Here is a 17,792-nt window from a genome sequence, read left to right as displayed (position 1 = left end):
CCACCGCTTGTGCGGGCCCATCAATTCCTTTGAATTTCATTCTTGTGAACATACTTCTCAGGCGGGATACTTAACGTGTTATCTACAGCATTACATAGGTTGATATGTACAGTACCTAGTATCCATCATTTACAGTTAAGACTATAGGGATATCTAATCCACACAGTGCCTAGTATCCATCGTTTATAGCTAGAACTACTCAGATATCTAATCCCTCCCATACTTACGACACGATTTAGTGGTGATTCTTTTGATACATCAATAGTGTTGCAACATACTTTTGCGTGGTATGTTTGTTTACTATTATGAATGCATGGTTAGTTCTTACTTTTTTTCATGCCTTTTTAATTGCTTTATTTATCGAATCTTTTTTTTTATGTAGGTTTAATATTATACCAAGAAGATTGCATTTGGACGTCTAACCTTTCCACCATTGAAATGTACAATACAGATTGCATTTATTTATTTTTTAAATTTTGCATTGATTAATTGATTATGGCGTGAAAATGGAAGCAAGATGGACTTGTATGGTAACGAATTTATCCTTCTCTTCTCCTCATTTTAACCCTATTTAATAGTTTTATATATTTTTAATTTATTAAAAGTATTAAATTTTTTCATAATAGTAAACCATATTGCACGAGTTAAAATCGAAAAGCCCAATGACCTTGTGAATTGCGGCTGTGGATTGTGAAGCCCAATTATTCCACTTGTCGAGTCCAACGATGCAATTCAGATGTGAACGATGCGGTCAAACTGCAAGTATGGGGAGGAGGTAAGAGCCGATGGCACAAACTGCTTCTACAGGGGCAGGGGGTCGGTTTCATTTTTTTGACATTTTATTTTGCTGCTTCATTAAAAAAACAAATCCGTCTCCTACGAACTCTCCCGGCACCTACGTTATTTTCTATCCTGGGTGTGTGCCTTGGAGCTCGCTTGTTCACGTCAAGAAGATAGAGTATTAGTAGATACTTATAAAAGCACGGTCGCTCAGATAGTAAGATCTAGCCATTCGACACTTGATTGTAGACTTGTTAATTGTATTGAGTTCATTCATTGATCCCGATTTCTACCGTCAATTTCGTTACAGAAGAAACAAATCTAAAACTCTAAAGTGGGAGAAACGTGGGCGGAGTAGGTTATTACCAGTTTAGTTGTAAATGGTATTATCATCATTATATATTATTACCGGGGAGGAATAGAGCGTAGAGCTAAGGCTGATAAATACAGTAGTATTATGTCCCGGGGAATTTGGAAATGGGTGAGGCTGAAAGACCGAGTGGCGGCAGCGACAACAGCTTCATCATCCGCACGGAGATGGAAGCAGAGCCAGAGCCAGCCGTGGCAAAAGCAGAACAATAGAGGTTTCGTGAATTGCCTGCACGTGGGCTCTTATCTTAAGCGTAGGGAGTCACTGATAGGGGTGCAGGAGAGGTACAAGTGGGACCGCGGGGGCGGTGGCGGTTCGGACGACTACCACACGGTTCGCAGAATTAGGGCGGAGGCCAACTGCCCTCGCTGCGCTAAGCAAATGGATATCCTCTTCACCGAGCGTCACCCCCACCTCATTCCTCCCTCTTCCACTCCCACTTTTGATGCCTTCCCTTTCGATTCAAGTTCCAATAACCATGATGGTGTTATTGATACTACTAATAACTGTGATTCAAACAACATTAGTCATCCTCATCCTAATGGCGAGTGGAGCAACAGCAGCTCCTCCTCCTCGAATAACATGATCAGTAACAACACTAGTAATGCGGACAAGAAACAAGCCACAGGCGGGCCAAATGGAGGAGTGCACCAATACCAGGCTGTTAGCCTCTGTCCCAATTGCAAGACCGCCTACTATTTCCGTCCACACCAGATGGCTCCCCTTCAAGGGAGTTTCCTGGAGGTTGGGAGAGTTAAAACTAGTAACGGTGGTGCTACCAGGATTGCCTCTGACAAGAGGTCAATGACGGAAGAAGAATGGGGAAAAAGACTTAGGGCCTCGTTTTGGGGAACCTTCAAGTCTTACGGCAGTGAGCCACCAGAGAATTTGCCTCCTCCTCCTCCCGCCAACAGAAATGGGGGAGATGGGATTGCAGTTCATACACCTCCTGGCCTACCTTTTGCTCCCGGTGTCAATGTGGTGCGGGCTGCCAGCACCCCTAACATTAAGGGTGGTGACACTAGCAACAACGGAGAGAAGAGTGGATGGGGAGGATCTAATCTGGGAAAAAATTTGCCCACGCCAAAGGAGATTTGCATGGGACTTGATAAGTTTGTCATAGGCCAGGATCATGCCAAAAAGGTTCCCTTTTTTGTACACTTTTATCTTATTCTTCTTTCCCTCTGGAAACATGTTTCAGTTGTATAGCCATGAACAATAATGCACACCTTAGTGGTATTCTAAATTCTGATCTAAGTTGCCTGATTGGTTGCATGTTGAATATAAACCTTGATGCTGTCATCTCTAGCTTGTCAAGTTTGTGTGTGGATTGCTTTCTCCAAATGTAAAGTTCATGCCGGCATTCTTTTGGAGGTGTTTAATTCTCTTCTCAATGTTGCTTGAATGCAACTCTTCTAGTCAAGTTTCTCACTTTCTTTCATGTGTGTCTTGCACAATTGCGGTATCATGTTGTATTTATGTTTCGTTGCTGCAACCATCGCACTTGTCTTGGTGTTGGTACTTAGACTATGAAATGCACAACAGAACTAGAGAAGTGGAAGCAAGTTTGAACAATAGTCCTCAGATGGCAATAGTAGTTCTCGTCAGTAGGTTTTCTACTCATGCAAAATAGTGGTCCATAGACTGTCAACATATGTAAACCCTTTTTTGTTTATTTTTTCCGGCTTTTTTTTTTGGGGGGGGGAGGGGTGGTTTACTGAAAATGCATGCATGGATTTGGGTTGCTGACCTGGAGTGGATTGGGGCACACTGTGAGTGCCAAAACAGCTAGCAATGTTTAAGATTCTCCAATTATAATTCATATGTGATTTTGGCTTCATTTTCATGCTGCAGGTGTTATCAGTGGCTGTTTATAACCACTACAAAAGGATATATCATGCCAGCTTGAAGAAGGGGTTGGTGATCATTTCCTTTTCGTCTAGTTATGCATGGCCAGGATACGATTTAACTGCAATGCTTTTTCACACAATTGGACACACTATACTTGTGCTTTCTATACTGTTTGACAGCTTGAATCCGTACTTTGATGCTAGGTCAGGAGCAGAAATAGCACCAGATGATGATGACGAAAATGTGGAATTGGAGAAGAGCAATGTGCTTTTGATGGGGCCAACAGGCTCTGGTATCTTTGTTCTTCACAATTCTTGTTTTCAATCCCTTATTTCAATAGAAGGCATTTGCTGTAAGATAAGTTGGTGGTTACGTGATCATCCTTGATGATTTGTTTTATTGAGACATGGTTCAACATGTAGAGTCTCCATATTTTAGAATGCCTTTGTAGTTCATACTTTCTTGTTAAACAGGAAAAACGCTGCTGGCAAAAACTCTAGCTCGTTTTGTGAATGTGCCCTTTGTAATTGCTGATGCAACTACTCTAACCCAGGCAAGTAATTCTTGGGTGAATCTGTTTTAGGCTGTACTCATCCATGGCTGGTATGATTATCTGGACAAGTGTCTGTTTAAAAGATTAAGTGTGCAGCTATGTAAGTATACTTGTTGATGTAATGGTGTATTTTTTTTTTTGGGGAGCAAAAAAGTGTTTTGTTGTAATCTCAACGTAATAAATCTTGTTCTTGATTGCTTAAAATCAGCTGATTTCTAGCTTTTTGCAAGGTTTAGTTCTTTGCTTATGGCTTATGCTTTTAGCTTATTAGCTGAAATATTGATTTTGAAATCTTTTCACAAAATGACTGTTTGAGTTTGTTGAGCTACTTTTTCGAGAATTACTTTACTTTTTTTTTCATCTGGTTAAAATAGTTTTTACAAAAGCGGAAAAAAACCACCGACATACTGTGCACTTGATAAAGAGACAGATGGGATTCTTCTTTGCTCTTATCACTGCTGCTTTTACTGTCTCATGCCTCGTATTCTTCTTTGGGTCTTTCAAATTTCCTATATCTGTCCAGATGACAAGAGTACTTTACTCCTGTACAGGCAGGATATGTTGGTGAGGATGTTGAATCAATACTTCACAAATTGCTTACGGTATATACTCTCAGCCTGCCAAACTCATTCAAATTAGTTTTTACAATAGTTGAATCAGTTTAAGATTTTATTGGGATGTTCATCCTCATTTTATCTGGCAGCAACCGCTGAGATTGAAATGCTTATTCCTGGACAAGAATTTGAGTAAATGTTTTGTGAATATTTGGAAGGAGTTAGATTAAATTTGATTTGACTTACCTGAATGATTTTTTCCCCTCCCTATGCAACGTGCTTGCTGATAGTAAACACATAAGAGAAACATAGGAATACCCTTGCCCTGTTGACAGTTAAGTTGGTCCATATAAAATTAAGATGTATGATTTAAGAATTTGATATATAATGACTACTCTTTTGCCTTCAAGAAATGTTCTATATATTATAATTAGTGTTATTGCATCATGTTTTACTGTTGACTGAGGCACAATCAATGGATGTACTTATAATAGCAAAGGTTAAGAAGGGGTTGAAGAAATAGTGTGGAAGGTTAAAGAACAGAGGTAACTCTGGGTTATTTGATCAGGTGAAAAGTATTTTTGGTTATGGAAACGGGATAGAATTGGGGGTTAAAGTCACAGCGGTTGAGAGTAGATATAGATTCATGTAAGAAACAGATGAAGATCCAAAACATTTATGTTTCCACGCACAAACACAGGAGGATAAGACTCATTTAGATGTAATAATTTTGCAGAAATAATTACATGATAGTTGACAAAATATTTTTACATACTATTTTGCTTTGATGAAGATCACATTAATTTTAATAAACACAGTGTATTCAAATTGGTCATGGTTATGCTTTGGGTTTAGGGGGTTTAGGTACCACAACTGTTATAGTATTGACGTGTTTGTGTGTGTGGGTTCATGGTTATGCTTTGGGTTTAGGGGTTTAGGTACCACAACTGTTATAGTATTGACATGTGTTTGTGTGTGTGGGTTTTTGTGTGTATTCAAGTTGAGAGAGAGAGAGAGAGAGACTCTTCTAGGTCAACTGGTGTAGTATATTAGAGAATAACAGCTGGTTTGGTGTCTACCAAATGGAAATGATAATGACTATCAAAAATCCTTCAATCTTATTGACTATTGGCAAAACCTTTTCAGTTATTTGGTATTCAAACTATCAAGAGTGAGTCTCCAATCTGATTTAGTCTGAACACTAGTGTATGTCAAGCATGATGCTTTGAATTGCAATTGGAGCCCCTTAGAGTCTTGCATATAACTGTATGTCCATGTATGTGTAACATTGGGTATTGTTGGAGGGTGTGGATATGAGCAAGTAAGAAGCTGATTGGTAAATCATGCTTTCGCATGTGCCATTATTGCTTGGCAGGTTCAGTTTGTTTCCATGTTGTGGACCATTATGATCGTGTGCATTATTTAGTTACGTTGCTGACCAGTAGTAATGTTAAGATATTTAGTGGATATACTGCCAAAACTCTCTGAGAGTCTTATGTTTTCAGATTTTCAGGTACTCCAAATTAAATTAGGATTTGACTCAGGAAGACAATATGCAAATTTCACTTTTAGTTGCTTTAAAGGAAGCATGACATTTTTTTAGGCTTATCTTTTGGTTTACAAGTACTCCCTCCATCCCAAAATTTCTGTCGCACTTTGGGAATCCCACTTATTTTCAACAGTGCTTAGATTTCAAACGTTGTGGGTTATGTTCCAAGAATGCCCTGCTTGAACTTGCTATGCAGCCTGACGTGTTGATTCATTCAAAGTAAGATAGAGTGGTGACAAGATTGTGGGGCCCATTCTTATGAAATGTTTTCAAGCTCTTTTGGGGAAAGTGCAATGCACGAATCCTACTGCTTCTAACGTGGCGCACACACCATCAAATGGAAATTCTGTTTTTCATAGGTGAACTTTTGGGCCTACTTAAAGATAAGAATCTGGTTGTTGGATTATAGGGCATCAATGGAAGTGGGTGAAAGGTTTTATTGTCTCTTTTGGTAAGTGGCGCTAATTTTGGGGTGAATAGAACAGGAGAGCATGACACTTTAAATGGGATGGAGGGAGTAGTATTTTTTCAAATTGTTTTGATAAATGCTAAAAACAGGGGCAGTTACATGTTCTTACGTATTCTATGAACATAAATCCAAAAGAAAAGAAATGTGGGGTTTATACTTTACGAGTTATTATGAACAATTTTGTCTTCAATCCTCGTTTTACCCAACATGTTCAATAGTTCAAATTCTTTGCTTGTTGCATATATCTTTGTTAGTGATCAAGTGTCTGAGCTTTCAATTTGGCATGAAGGTTGCTGAGTTCAATGTTCAAGCAGCACAACAAGGGATGGTGTACATTGATGAAGTTGATAAGATAACTAAAAAGGTTTTTCATTTTAATATTTTCAATATAAACATATTCAGGTTGCACCCTTTCTTTGAGACATGACTGCGTCTAACTTCTTATCAGTATATTATCTTCTCCTGTTATGTTTTGTGGTAAACTTCAAAGGCAGAGAGCTTAAACATTAGCAGAGATGTCTCTGGGGAAGGAGTGCAGCAGGCGCTACTTAAAATGCTGGAAGGAACGGTAATTGATCTATGAGTTAATTGGTTTATTTGTTTTATTCTAATTATGCAGATTAATTGGTATAGGAATATTGCTTAGTTATGTTGTAAACATTTTGTGACTAGTTAAACTGATAGTTTACATAGTAGTTATTCCATTTATTCTGTTCTATTTCTCCTCTTGATTGTTTGCATGCAATTCCTTTGGGTTTGAGTCATGAATTTGTCTTCACATGACGAAGTTGCTTGTATGGAAATATACAAGTGTGGCCGACCGATGGTGGAGGAAACTAGTCTGTTTCATGCAGATATGCTAGACTTGAGGAGCTTTTGATGGTTTGATAGGGATGATTGACTCATAAAAAAAAAAAAAATACTGGGATTACCAGAATGCATGCTGTGTCCTGGTGGACTACTTTATGCCTGCAGGACATCTTTGGCGTACCAAACTAAACACCTCCTTTTACAACTGTCAAAGTCTTTTCCAACCACTAACATTTGTGTTCTTAGCACTTTGCTGTATAACATGCACCACACCCACACAGTAACAGCTATGTGCTAGCACTTTTGTAAGGGTATTAGTGCTTTTCTGCTTTATAAACTCACACGCATCACAAAAGATCATTTCTATAGCATTCATTTCGCCATTGCTATAAATCATCTACCTTTCTGTCTCCTCCATTGCTAGCACTTTAGAAACTATTTTTCACCATTGCTATAGATTGTATACTTTTCTGTCTCCTCCATTTTCTTCATCTCTTATGCCACAGGAGCAGAAAAGTTCATTAACATTTTAGTCAATGAGAGCCCTGTAATTTTGCACAGTTTACGGTATTCGGTTTCATACTCTTTATCTCTTTCTTGTCCTTTGCTTGTTTGATGATTGCGGAACCTATTTGCATATGAAGTTTGCTTTCTGCTAAATTTTTTATGCCTTCAAATTATGCTGCAGTCCATCTGTTGCTTGTCCTTTGCTTGTTTGATGATTGCGGAACCTATTTGCATATGAAGTTTGCTTTCTGCTAAATTTTTTATGCCTTCAAATTATGCTGCAGTCCATCTGTTGCGCTTCAAATTGACTAATCAGTTGCATTGTGGTGACTGCATTTCCTAATTAGTTGCATTTATTGTGTATTTTGCTTAACCAGATAGTAAATGTTCCTGAGAAGGGGGCCAGAAAACATCCACGCGGTGACCATATCCAGGTATGTTGCGTTGCATCTAATTATCTGGTTATCCTTTGGAAACAGTATGTAGCTCTTTAGGAAATCTTATATGCTTCAGAAATGAGTGATGGGTAATCCTAATGATGTTTATGTCCCTATGTTGTTGTTTTTTACTTGATTTGTTTTATTTACTGACATATATTTTTCACTTGTTTCCTTTACTGATGCATAAAAACTTGTATTGGGCTTAGGAGATGTCACTGTGTGATTAGCTTAAGAATCTGTTTTGGCATTTTGAATTTCCAGAGTTTTAGCCCAGATCATCAGACCTATGGTCTGTTGATTATATCTTCTAAATCATCCACACTAACAATCCAACCCTCCCCTCCAAAAAGGGATTTTAGTAATAACCAAAAATGATACCTGGGCTAAAGGTCAGGTATGGTGGTGGAAGATTATGCAGAATTGGTGAGTTGTGTGCTTGTGTCAGTGCACTCCTTTCTGTGATCAGAAAAGTAACACAAGAGAGAAAGGAAATGTTTGAGGATAGAACAGACAACAAATAGAAAATCCTATTTACAATCATTTTGATTTCTCAAATCCCTTCAAGAACTTAATGATTGAACCTGTTTTCTTTCCGCTTTTGTTGACCTGAGCCCAGGTATTTCAGCACTAGTCTCCTCCCAATACCATTACTTTCATGGTAAACCATGAGAACTTTAAATTAGACCATCAACGATGCGATTGGTGGAAATTTATGCATATAGAAACTAGGATGTGGCCTGATGTCATGATGTTGGCTTCCAATCTGATAAGATGAGCTGATTTTGTGTCCAGAAAACAACCAAAAAGCGGGAAGTCAGAGGGTTCTGCGTGGATGAGATGAAGACACAAGGTTAAGATGTGAGGCACTGCTATGAGGTGCAAAGAGTGAGAGAGTGACAAAATCTTTAGTTGCATTAGCTCATCATTTGTTGCATAATGGCAACTAGGATTCCTGCCACACCATGCATCATCCCTTTCATGACATTACACATAAGTCTTGGATCTTCATTCCCATGCTCATACTAGCTGCAGGGGCAGCCTGCCTCATTCCCGAGGGCCGAGGGCTCAAATTTGACCTTGTACTTCAGACTGATACTAGTCTGGCACTATTAATCTCATATAGTTCGTAGGCATCATAAGCCTACGAGGAGGCCTTATTACCTCCCCAAGGATTCTGATGTCTTGTGGCATCAAGCTTGGAGCAAAGGCATCCTCAGCAGGCTCTGCCTGGGGATCATCTCTTGACCTCCTTCGGATAGGGAGATATTCCTATACGTCCCTTTCACTGTGCTCATTATCGATTTTCCCCCACTTTCTTAGTTTTACTCTTTTATGGCATACTTATTCCCTGCCAATACATCTCCTTTTTCCATTTTATTGTAATCAGGTGATCTCTCTGCGCATGAATGAATCACCTTTGCCTGTAGATTCATTGACGCACCAGGTGTCCTCTTTTTTGACTTCAAGTTGCCCAGCATATCCCTTCTTTATAGAAGATTCTTTTCTTCTACAGTCATCACTGAATTCATTGGCTTTTCTCTGTCTTTATAGATTGCTTTGACTTTTTTCTTAGTGCTATCTCATGCCTGTCCAACCTTGTCTAAAACACATAGTCACCCAGTTCCTCAACAGACTATAGGCTGCTAGAGGATGGTGTAACCTGTAAAGGTTTCTTGCAAAGTCTCTTCTACATAAAGGTCATTAATTTCTGGTTTGGCTGTATGCTCTATGCAAGTTGAGTTGTTATGTTTGGGCTAAAGTATGCAACTCATACAATATAAATAAGGCAAGATAGACCTGGCATTCTAGAGGATGCCTTTTTTCTGTCAGATATTGTCCTGCCATTATTGTTACTGTTGTCATGGAGTAGATTTTAAATAAGACTTCTAGTGAGATGATTCCGTGTTGTCAGTCTGCTGGTAGGAGATCTTCTTAGGTCCTTTGAAAGTGTAAAGCATGAATCTTAAATGGTTTCATTGATCTATTGGAGATATAGTCATGAATGTACAAGATTACACTCTGATCTGATAATATATACTTCCTGCAGATTGATACAAAAAACATCCTATTTATCTGTGGTGGTGCATTCATTGATTTGGAAAAGACCATCTCTGAGAGGTAAAGTTCCACTCATTGTGTTGTTCCATCTCACCCTGGAGGACTTCCTTCTCTGTTGTACTAGCTTGCTAGTTTCAAGTCTCTCTGATGGGATTCAAGTTTCTTTATGTTGTTTGCCAGACGGCAGGATTCTTCAATTGGTTTTGGTGCTCCCGTTCGTGCTAACTTGAGAACTGGTGGAATAACTAATGCCACTGTGACATCATCCTTACTGGAATCCGTGAGGCCATTGACTTTTTTGTTATTAGGACTGTTTTAATAATTGCATTGGCATTTGAGAAGTTCTGTATTTTTGCATGCTTTAAGTAGATATCATGATTTTCAGGTTGAAAGCAGTGATCTTATTGCCTATGGTCTCATACCAGAATTTGTTGGGCGGTTCCCCATTTTAGTTAATTTATCAGCTCTAACAGAGGACCAACTTGTTCAGGTAATCTTGTATGCACTTTACTAGTTCATCGTTTGTACTCTGTTTCAAACTGTATCAGCTGTGCTATTTACAGTATCTGCCTCACTATATAAAGCGGCCTTTTGGGTGTGAGCAGAGGTGTGTATCATGTGGCTTCTGCACTGTCATTTGGAATCTGTTGGTATATTGTAGTGCCTATAGTTTCCATCTTAAAAATACAGATAACGTCTATCTGTGAGAGTCTGTAGTTGTGTGGCTTTTGTGTTTTATGGTCTATTATTCTTGTACCCTTTGTTTAAAATACTTCCATGCCTCTGTGCCATTCTTTTTCCCATTTTTGTTTTACCCACTATACTTGTATGTTCATTTTCGAAATATTAATATGTGTTTAATAAAAAATACAGAACATGATTAGCTTTTGATATACAAGGAGGCTTGTTAATTTTAATATATTAATCTAAGCAAAATAGTTCAGCTTCTATGTTCAACATTCTTCTACTTGCAGTTTATACCAAGATAAATCAATTGCATATTCTATAGAAATCTGAGAGGAAATTAAATAAGAAGCATAAAATTGTTGTGTTTTCTTTTGTTTTTGTGCATGAGTTTCACTCTTCATTAGGATTCTTTGTTTCAATTGTAATCCTTAATGGACATATGCATTACATAATCCCCTTGTGCATCTATTTCTACATCTCGCTTTTGATACTTTCTTCTTTGAACTTAAATTTGACAAAGTATGGTATTGTTTCTTACTGAAGGAAGAAACTTTTTTTTTTGGTCTTTATTTCCCTTCTGTGATTTTCTCTTTTGTAAATTTATGTCCTTTTTTAGCAAAGCCTACTTCTGATTCTCCCCAAATCATCCTTTTCATCAAGGTCCTCTACTCAACTTTCGAACCCCCATCCAAGTGGCAAGTTAGCCCATCAAGATTCAAATTCTGAATCCTATGCAATCAATTCTACCCTTTGTTTTTTTATCCTTTTGTATTACCTGGTATACCATTTGCTTCCAATTTAGGCACCCTCTCAGTCATCAATCATTACCAGGCAGTCGTACTGCAATAACGTACTGAAGAATTGAATACGAAACAAATTGGTTTTAAAGCTTCAAGCTGCTACATGCAAATCAAACCATTGCTTAGTGGACTAACATACGGATTTTGGAGGCTGTAAAATGAAATGGGGGTTGTTACATAAAACTGCAGATATTCATAGGGGGCAGTCAGTTGCACGACTGAGAGGAAATTGTTGTGTTGTACTGGTGGCAGATTTTGGCATTTGTCATACTCATAGCAGCTGTATTAGAGATATTGGAGGAGACAGATATGGTAGAAAAACCTGTCTGGGCTCGGCCAATTCTGGTGGTCATAAGAGAGATGACAGGATAATTGTGTTTGGCTTTTGGAGTTTTTGGCCTAACAATGAGAAGACTCAACTTTTGACAGTAAAGAATTTGGACTAAATTTCAAATACCTGGTTCTTGGGATTGTTTTGTAAACTATTTAGAAAAAAGAGACTAATTGTTTCTGCATGAGATGGAAGGGCTGTATTTAGCCGATGCATTAGTTTTCAGGAATATGACAATAATCCTTTTATTTTTTTCTTTCAGGTCCTTGCAGAACCAAAAAATGCACTTGGAAAGCAGTACCAGAAATTGTTCAACATGAATAATGTAAGCTGCATCCTTTGTGTACCTGGATTTTCTCTGTATCTCAGCCCCTAGCCAAATGCAGACAAAATATGTACATGTATACATACATGCACATAGAATACACGTGTGTATGCATATGTACATGCATACTTATGTACATATGCATAAACTTAAGTTTAGACCCTTAGGTTTTTGTGTGCTAAGTAATAGTTAATTATGTTTCACAGGTTAAACTACATTTTACTGAGAAAGCATTAGGATTGATAGCCAAAAAAGCAATGGCTAAAAACACTGGTGCTAGAGGTTTAAGAGCCATTTTGGAGGGCATTTTGACTGATGCCATGTACGAGGTAAATCATGCTTGAGCATATCTATTCTTTGGATGATCATTAAACAAATGGTAGTGTTCTTAAAGATGTTTTGACATCATTTCTTCTTTGCTCTAGTTAAGTTGAACGCATTTACTGGTTTTCAATAGATTCCTGATATTAGGGGAGGAATGGATAGAGTAGATGCTGTTGTGGTCGATGAAGAGTCCGTGGGTACAATTGACGCTGCTGGGTGTGGTGGAAAGATACTTCGAGGAGACGGTACTTTGGAATGTTACCTAGCGAAGACCAAGTTGAAAGATCAAGTGGTATGACCTAAGCCTGGCTCCCCCCCCCCCCTTCTTCTCTTTTTATTATTGGGTTAATCACAGTTAGTCCCCTTAAAGTATAACTCATTTCTCTCACTTTACCCCCTAACCATTTTTTTTTTCTCACTTTATCCCCCATTGGACAAAGTTATCCCTCTATTATTCTAAACTCTTATTTTTCTCTTTTTTTTTTTCCTTTCCCCTTTTGTGCTCCTTTATTTTCTTTGCCTCTTCTTATTCCTTTAATTCTTCCTCTTCTCCACAAAAAATCTTCATCTTAATGATTGAAATTAAAAAAGAGAAATTGCAGAGGTCTATTTTCTCCTTAAATGATTACAAAATATTCAAATCACTTTCCTAAAATATAATTTTTTTTAGCCTTTCAATTCTTTTAATTTTGGTTTTTCCTCTTTTTCTTTCTAGTTTCCCATTTTATTCTCAAGAAAATATCATAAAATAAAATTGTGACCTGATTAATAATCATCATTTGAAAATTGTGACATGTGGCATCATACCAAAAATCAAAATTAGTTTTTGATATCTTTTAAACCTTCACCCAGAAATGCAATTACAAATTCAAAATAAAAATTTTCGTTGAGATGGATTTTTCTATTGGGAAGGATGAAAGAGAGAAGAAAGAAGAAAGAGAAAAAGAAATAAAAGAGAGGAAAAAAGATAAATGAAAAGTCAAAATAATGGAAGGGTAATTTTGTCCTATAGGGGATTAAGCAAAATTAAAGGTTATGGGGTAAAGTGAGAATTGGGGTATATTTTAAGGGGATTAATTGCGACTAACCCTTTTATTATTGGACCTCTATGATACATGCTTCACATATTGGTAGGAAAATGCTGCTGCATCTGAAGCAGACTTGCAGGGGGTTGAATCAGAGGTCTCGTCAAGAGCTATTAGCATGTAGCTACTCACAGAATCACATGAATTGTGTTTTGGAAAATGTGTTTTGCTGCAGTATGCGTAATTCCATTTATTTGTTGATGTAGTTGTCCTGATCTAGTAGTGCAGGCCGTCCTGCTCCAGTTTATCAAAAGGACGGCATGATTTAAGTGAAGGAAAAGAGTTAGTTAAAGGAAAAAGTAAAATGTGGCTATACATACTAGGCAAACACTATAAATTTGCACGAGGCGCACCCCAAGAAAAATTACGCTAAGATTATTCGGCAGTGTGTCCAAAAAGCGCTGGAAATATTACAAAAGGACAACGGCAGTTTTTGCATGCTTGCGGCCTAAGTGAATATTCCAAATCGTATGCACAAGCCGCAGAAGCTTATTTAACATTTCTTTTTGTTCACAGGATTACCATGAAATTCTTTCATATGCTGATTACTTTTTACTCGGTTCTGGCCTAAATTTGCCTTGGGCTGTTAGTTTTTACTCGATTCTGGTATGTTAAATTTGCTTGGGGTACTTCCGTTGCTCGACTTTTCTCATTGCCATTGAAGTGTCTTTTTTCTAGTTTTTTTTTTTTGGGGGTGGGGGAGGGGGGGTTTGGGTGCGCATAATATACTCACTTTTAGTTGTAGAATCATGTAGTGGTCCGAGATACAGCTGAAGTGCAAGCATGTTAACTCAGCAAAACATCAAGAAATTATCAAACATTTCTATTTCTAGTTCTAAGTACTAACAAGAAGCACTAGATTTAACGGGAGAAAGAATACTTTGATCAAAATTCCAAGCAAGGCTATATTTCCAATTCTTCTGGAATCTCTGGTTTAACTTTCTCGTAAATTTTAAGCTACTGCGAAAGTCATGATGAATGTGTAACGTGCCACATGGGCAAACGGGCATTTGGTCTTTTGGATTATAAATAATTTTGGATTAATCATTCTGAACTTGTGGTTTCAGTTTAATTTTGGATTAATCATTCTGAACTTGTGGTTTCAGTTCAAAAGGTTATTGAACCAACTTGTTGGGCGTAAGGTATTACAAATGGTATCAAAACAAATCTTACGTGATTTTTGCGCCCGCGTGAGATTGGATCTAAGTGGTTATGGTTTTGGTTTCGACTACACAAGGTGAACTTGTGGCCAAATGGTATTATGATTATAGTTTCGACTAAACAAGAAAGTGCTCAGGGTGAGGCCAGGGCCAAGTGTAGAATGAGTTTAGAGTCAAGTGTTGTTATGATTCTAATTCCGACTATGTAAGGAACTATAAGGAGTCAAGTACTATGTGGAGTAAAATGCCACATTCGATGGGAGCCACATCTAGAACCTAAGGATGGCAAAGTGGTGAGCCACCTCTAGATCGAGCTTGGAGCTCAGTGTTGTGTGGAGTAAAGTGTTACGTTCGGTGGAAGCCACCTCTAGAACCTAAGGTACGCAAAGTGGTCAACCACCTCTAAACCATGCGAGGTGAGACCAAAGTGGTATTATGATTCTGGTTTTGACTATACAAGCAAGGGTGTTACATGAGTCTAGGGCCAAGTTTTTGATATGGTTCTGGTTTCGACTATACAAGAAAGTGCAAGGAGCTAAGTACTGTGCGCAAATTGAGTTTGGAGTCAAGTGGTGTTATAGTTTTGGTTCCAACTATACAAGGAAGTATAAGGAGTTAAGTGCGGGATAAAGTGCCACGTTTAAGGAGCTAAGTACTGAGCCTAAGTGTTATACGAAACAATGTACCACATTCGATGGGGCCACATCTAGAACTTATGAAACAGTAAAATACCCCGTTCAAGGAGCCAGGTGCTGTGCGGAGTAAAGTGCCACATTCGATAGAGGGCCACCTCTAGAACTTAAGGGACTAAGTGCTATATTGGATCGCAAGTGTCATCTCTAGAGCCCATATGAGCCACTTCTAGAGCCCGCACACATGACTAATTGGACAGTTGGATTGCAACGAGTTTTGCATCACAACTAAGTGGGCAGTTGGATTGTAACGGATTTTATGAGGATGCAAAGTTCTAAAGGTGAGAAGAGTGTAATTGTAAACCCCGATGCAACCAAATACAATCAAAATACTCAACCAGACAAGTAGTCAAGTAAATACAATGACAAAGAATATAAGCAATTTTAAAGCACAAAAATAGAGTAACAATAAAGTAAAAGAAATTCAAACCAATCAAACTCCCAAACTTCTTCCAAACTTGGAGTTGAATCCACCAAATAGCTTCTTCAATTGATGGTAGTGCTAACCAACTTGTACAAGTGAAGGCTCACTCCTTCCTCACCCCAAACATACTTTGGTTGAGCAAAGGAATTTTACTACTCTCCAAGTAAACCCTCAACTAGCTACAATTGAAAGCTTACCCACTCAATTAAGAACTACTTTATACAAGTGAGGCAACCTTTATCAACGTTTTACCACTTCAAGTGATAGGTTCACCTTTACCAAAGTTTTACTCCTCCTAGAGAGTAACCTTCACTTGAGCAACCTCACAACCCAACTTTCCCAACCCCTTATACAACCAACAAAGAATATTTCTACTCAAAGATCTCACTTGTAAGCTTGTATTTAGTGTTGGCAAAAGTCTGTGTCTTCTTGTGTTTTGGGGTATTTATAGAAGGTGAGAAATGGCTCCAAAAGACTCTCCAACGGTCAAATATTAAATGCTGTCGAAACTAGCCGTTGGCCTGTCGGACGTCCGAACCATTTGCTCTGCGTCCGAACCATGCGTCCGAACCACCTATCGGACGTCCGAACCATTTGTTCTGCGTCCGAACCCTGCGTCGATAGAAGTCAGAATGTTCAACTTTCATTCTTTTTATGTCGGACGGCCGAAGCAATGAATGAGCGTCCGATCCAAGCGTCCGATCCTCTATCGAGCGTCCGATCCTCTACGTCCGAACCTTCATATTTCTTAACTTCTCTTTGATTCAAATCTTTTCGATTCTCTTTTGGATCAATGACCTGTTCTAACAAATTTTTCACATAAAAACATTAGTCCAAATCTACATTTTGGTTTGTTAATCATCAAAACCAAGGACTGATCAACCAAGGTCAACACTTCCTTATCAAGCTTGTCTAACATGGGCAATTGAATTAAAATACTAAAAAATTATTGCATATACAACTTGCAATATTACAGATTTTTTATAACCAAAAAGTAGATTGGTTAAAGAAAACATATCTATTGAAAAAGGTGTTGCAAAATAGGGAAGAAGAGTAGCTAATGTAACAACATCCGAATTAACATCTATGATAATGGCCAAGAAACCAGACTTCTCTACTAATTGACATTAATTGTGTCTTAACATCTATATATCATAACTTTGCAAATAACTGATGAGAAAGGCTTTAAGAAATTAAAAGACTTAGATGTTAATACAATTAAATGGTTAGAAGGGCTTTTATGTAATTTCACTAAAATACAAGCTGAATTCAGCTGTACCCAATGTTTAATTGGATATCAAACAATGTCACATATCAAACTTACCCCTAGTTTTAAATGTTTAAAAGGACATCCAAGTAATTACAACAAAACTAAATTAGTTATAATGACTCATATACAGTACTCTAATTGTACTTCAAATACTCTCACATTTTCAAAAAAGTCCCACCCTTGGGTTGAAATTCAAGCCTAAACTCATTCTTATATAGTATAAGGACTTGCTGAAAATTTTCAAAATGCCAAATTGCATGCCTTTTTCAACTCCTACGGGCTTAACCCAAAAACTAAAAACTACAATTAGAAAGGATGGAGACCAAAAGTTGACACTAAAATCTACAACAAGAAAGGATGGAGACCAAAAGTTGATACAACACTCTAGTCTATGTGTCTCGCTAACACAAAGTTAGATATTGTTTATCCTGTCAGCATGATTTTCAAATTCATGAATAATCCAAGTCAATTCCATCATGCTGCAACAAAATGAATTGTTAGAAATCTGCCAAGGGCTCAAAAGTTTCGGTATTGAAGAAACAGTTATCTTTAATCTCTCTCTTCTTTTTTAATACGATCCCTTTATTTTATCATGTGCATGTTATAACCAAATTCAAAGCTTGAATTTTGATGAGATTAAAAAAAGAAGTATAAACATCATAATTAAAGCACTATTGTTAAAAAAATTGAAGTTGAACAGGATACACAAATAGGGACTGAGCTAGTGAGCTGGATCAATTGTGACATGAAAAC

At 37.8% G+C, this 17,792-nt stretch overlaps 1 protein-coding gene across 2 annotated transcripts; it reads left to right on the top strand.

The window, feature by feature from the left end:
- The first annotated feature begins 822 nt into the window (after window positions 1–822).
- On the top strand, window positions 823–14,082 carry LOC113750084 (CLP protease regulatory subunit CLPX1, mitochondrial). 2 transcript variants are annotated; one of them, XM_027294014.1, is made up of 15 exons: window positions 823–2,293; window positions 3,005–3,066; window positions 3,205–3,293; window positions 3,475–3,554; window positions 4,106–4,156; window positions 6,416–6,490; window positions 6,617–6,694; window positions 7,821–7,877; window positions 9,931–10,001; window positions 10,122–10,221; window positions 10,327–10,431; window positions 12,022–12,084; window positions 12,291–12,413; window positions 12,542–12,700; window positions 13,543–14,082. In XM_027294014.1, the coding sequence occupies exons 1-15, from the start codon at window positions 1,238–1,240 to the stop codon at window positions 13,615–13,617; spliced, it is 2,244 nt and encodes a 747-aa protein (XP_027149815.1). In that variant the 5' UTR covers window positions 823–1,237; the 3' UTR covers window positions 13,618–14,082. The 2 variants fall into 2 exon arrangements, with proteins under 2 accessions (XP_027149815.1, XP_027149816.1); XM_027294015.1 differs by lacking the exon at window positions 13,543–14,082 and having other exon boundaries at window positions 12,510–12,601.
- Window positions 14,083–17,792: the final 3,710 nt, after the last annotated feature.

Source organism: Coffea eugenioides, chromosome 10 (genome assembly GCF_003713205.1).
Source record: "Coffea eugenioides isolate CCC68of chromosome 10, Ceug_1.0, whole genome shotgun sequence".
In the NCBI taxonomy this organism is placed as follows: Eukaryota; Viridiplantae; Streptophyta; class Magnoliopsida; order Gentianales; family Rubiaceae; genus Coffea; species Coffea eugenioides.
Note: the sequence above shows the minus strand (reverse complement) of the source record. Positions and strands in the feature narration are given on the sequence as shown.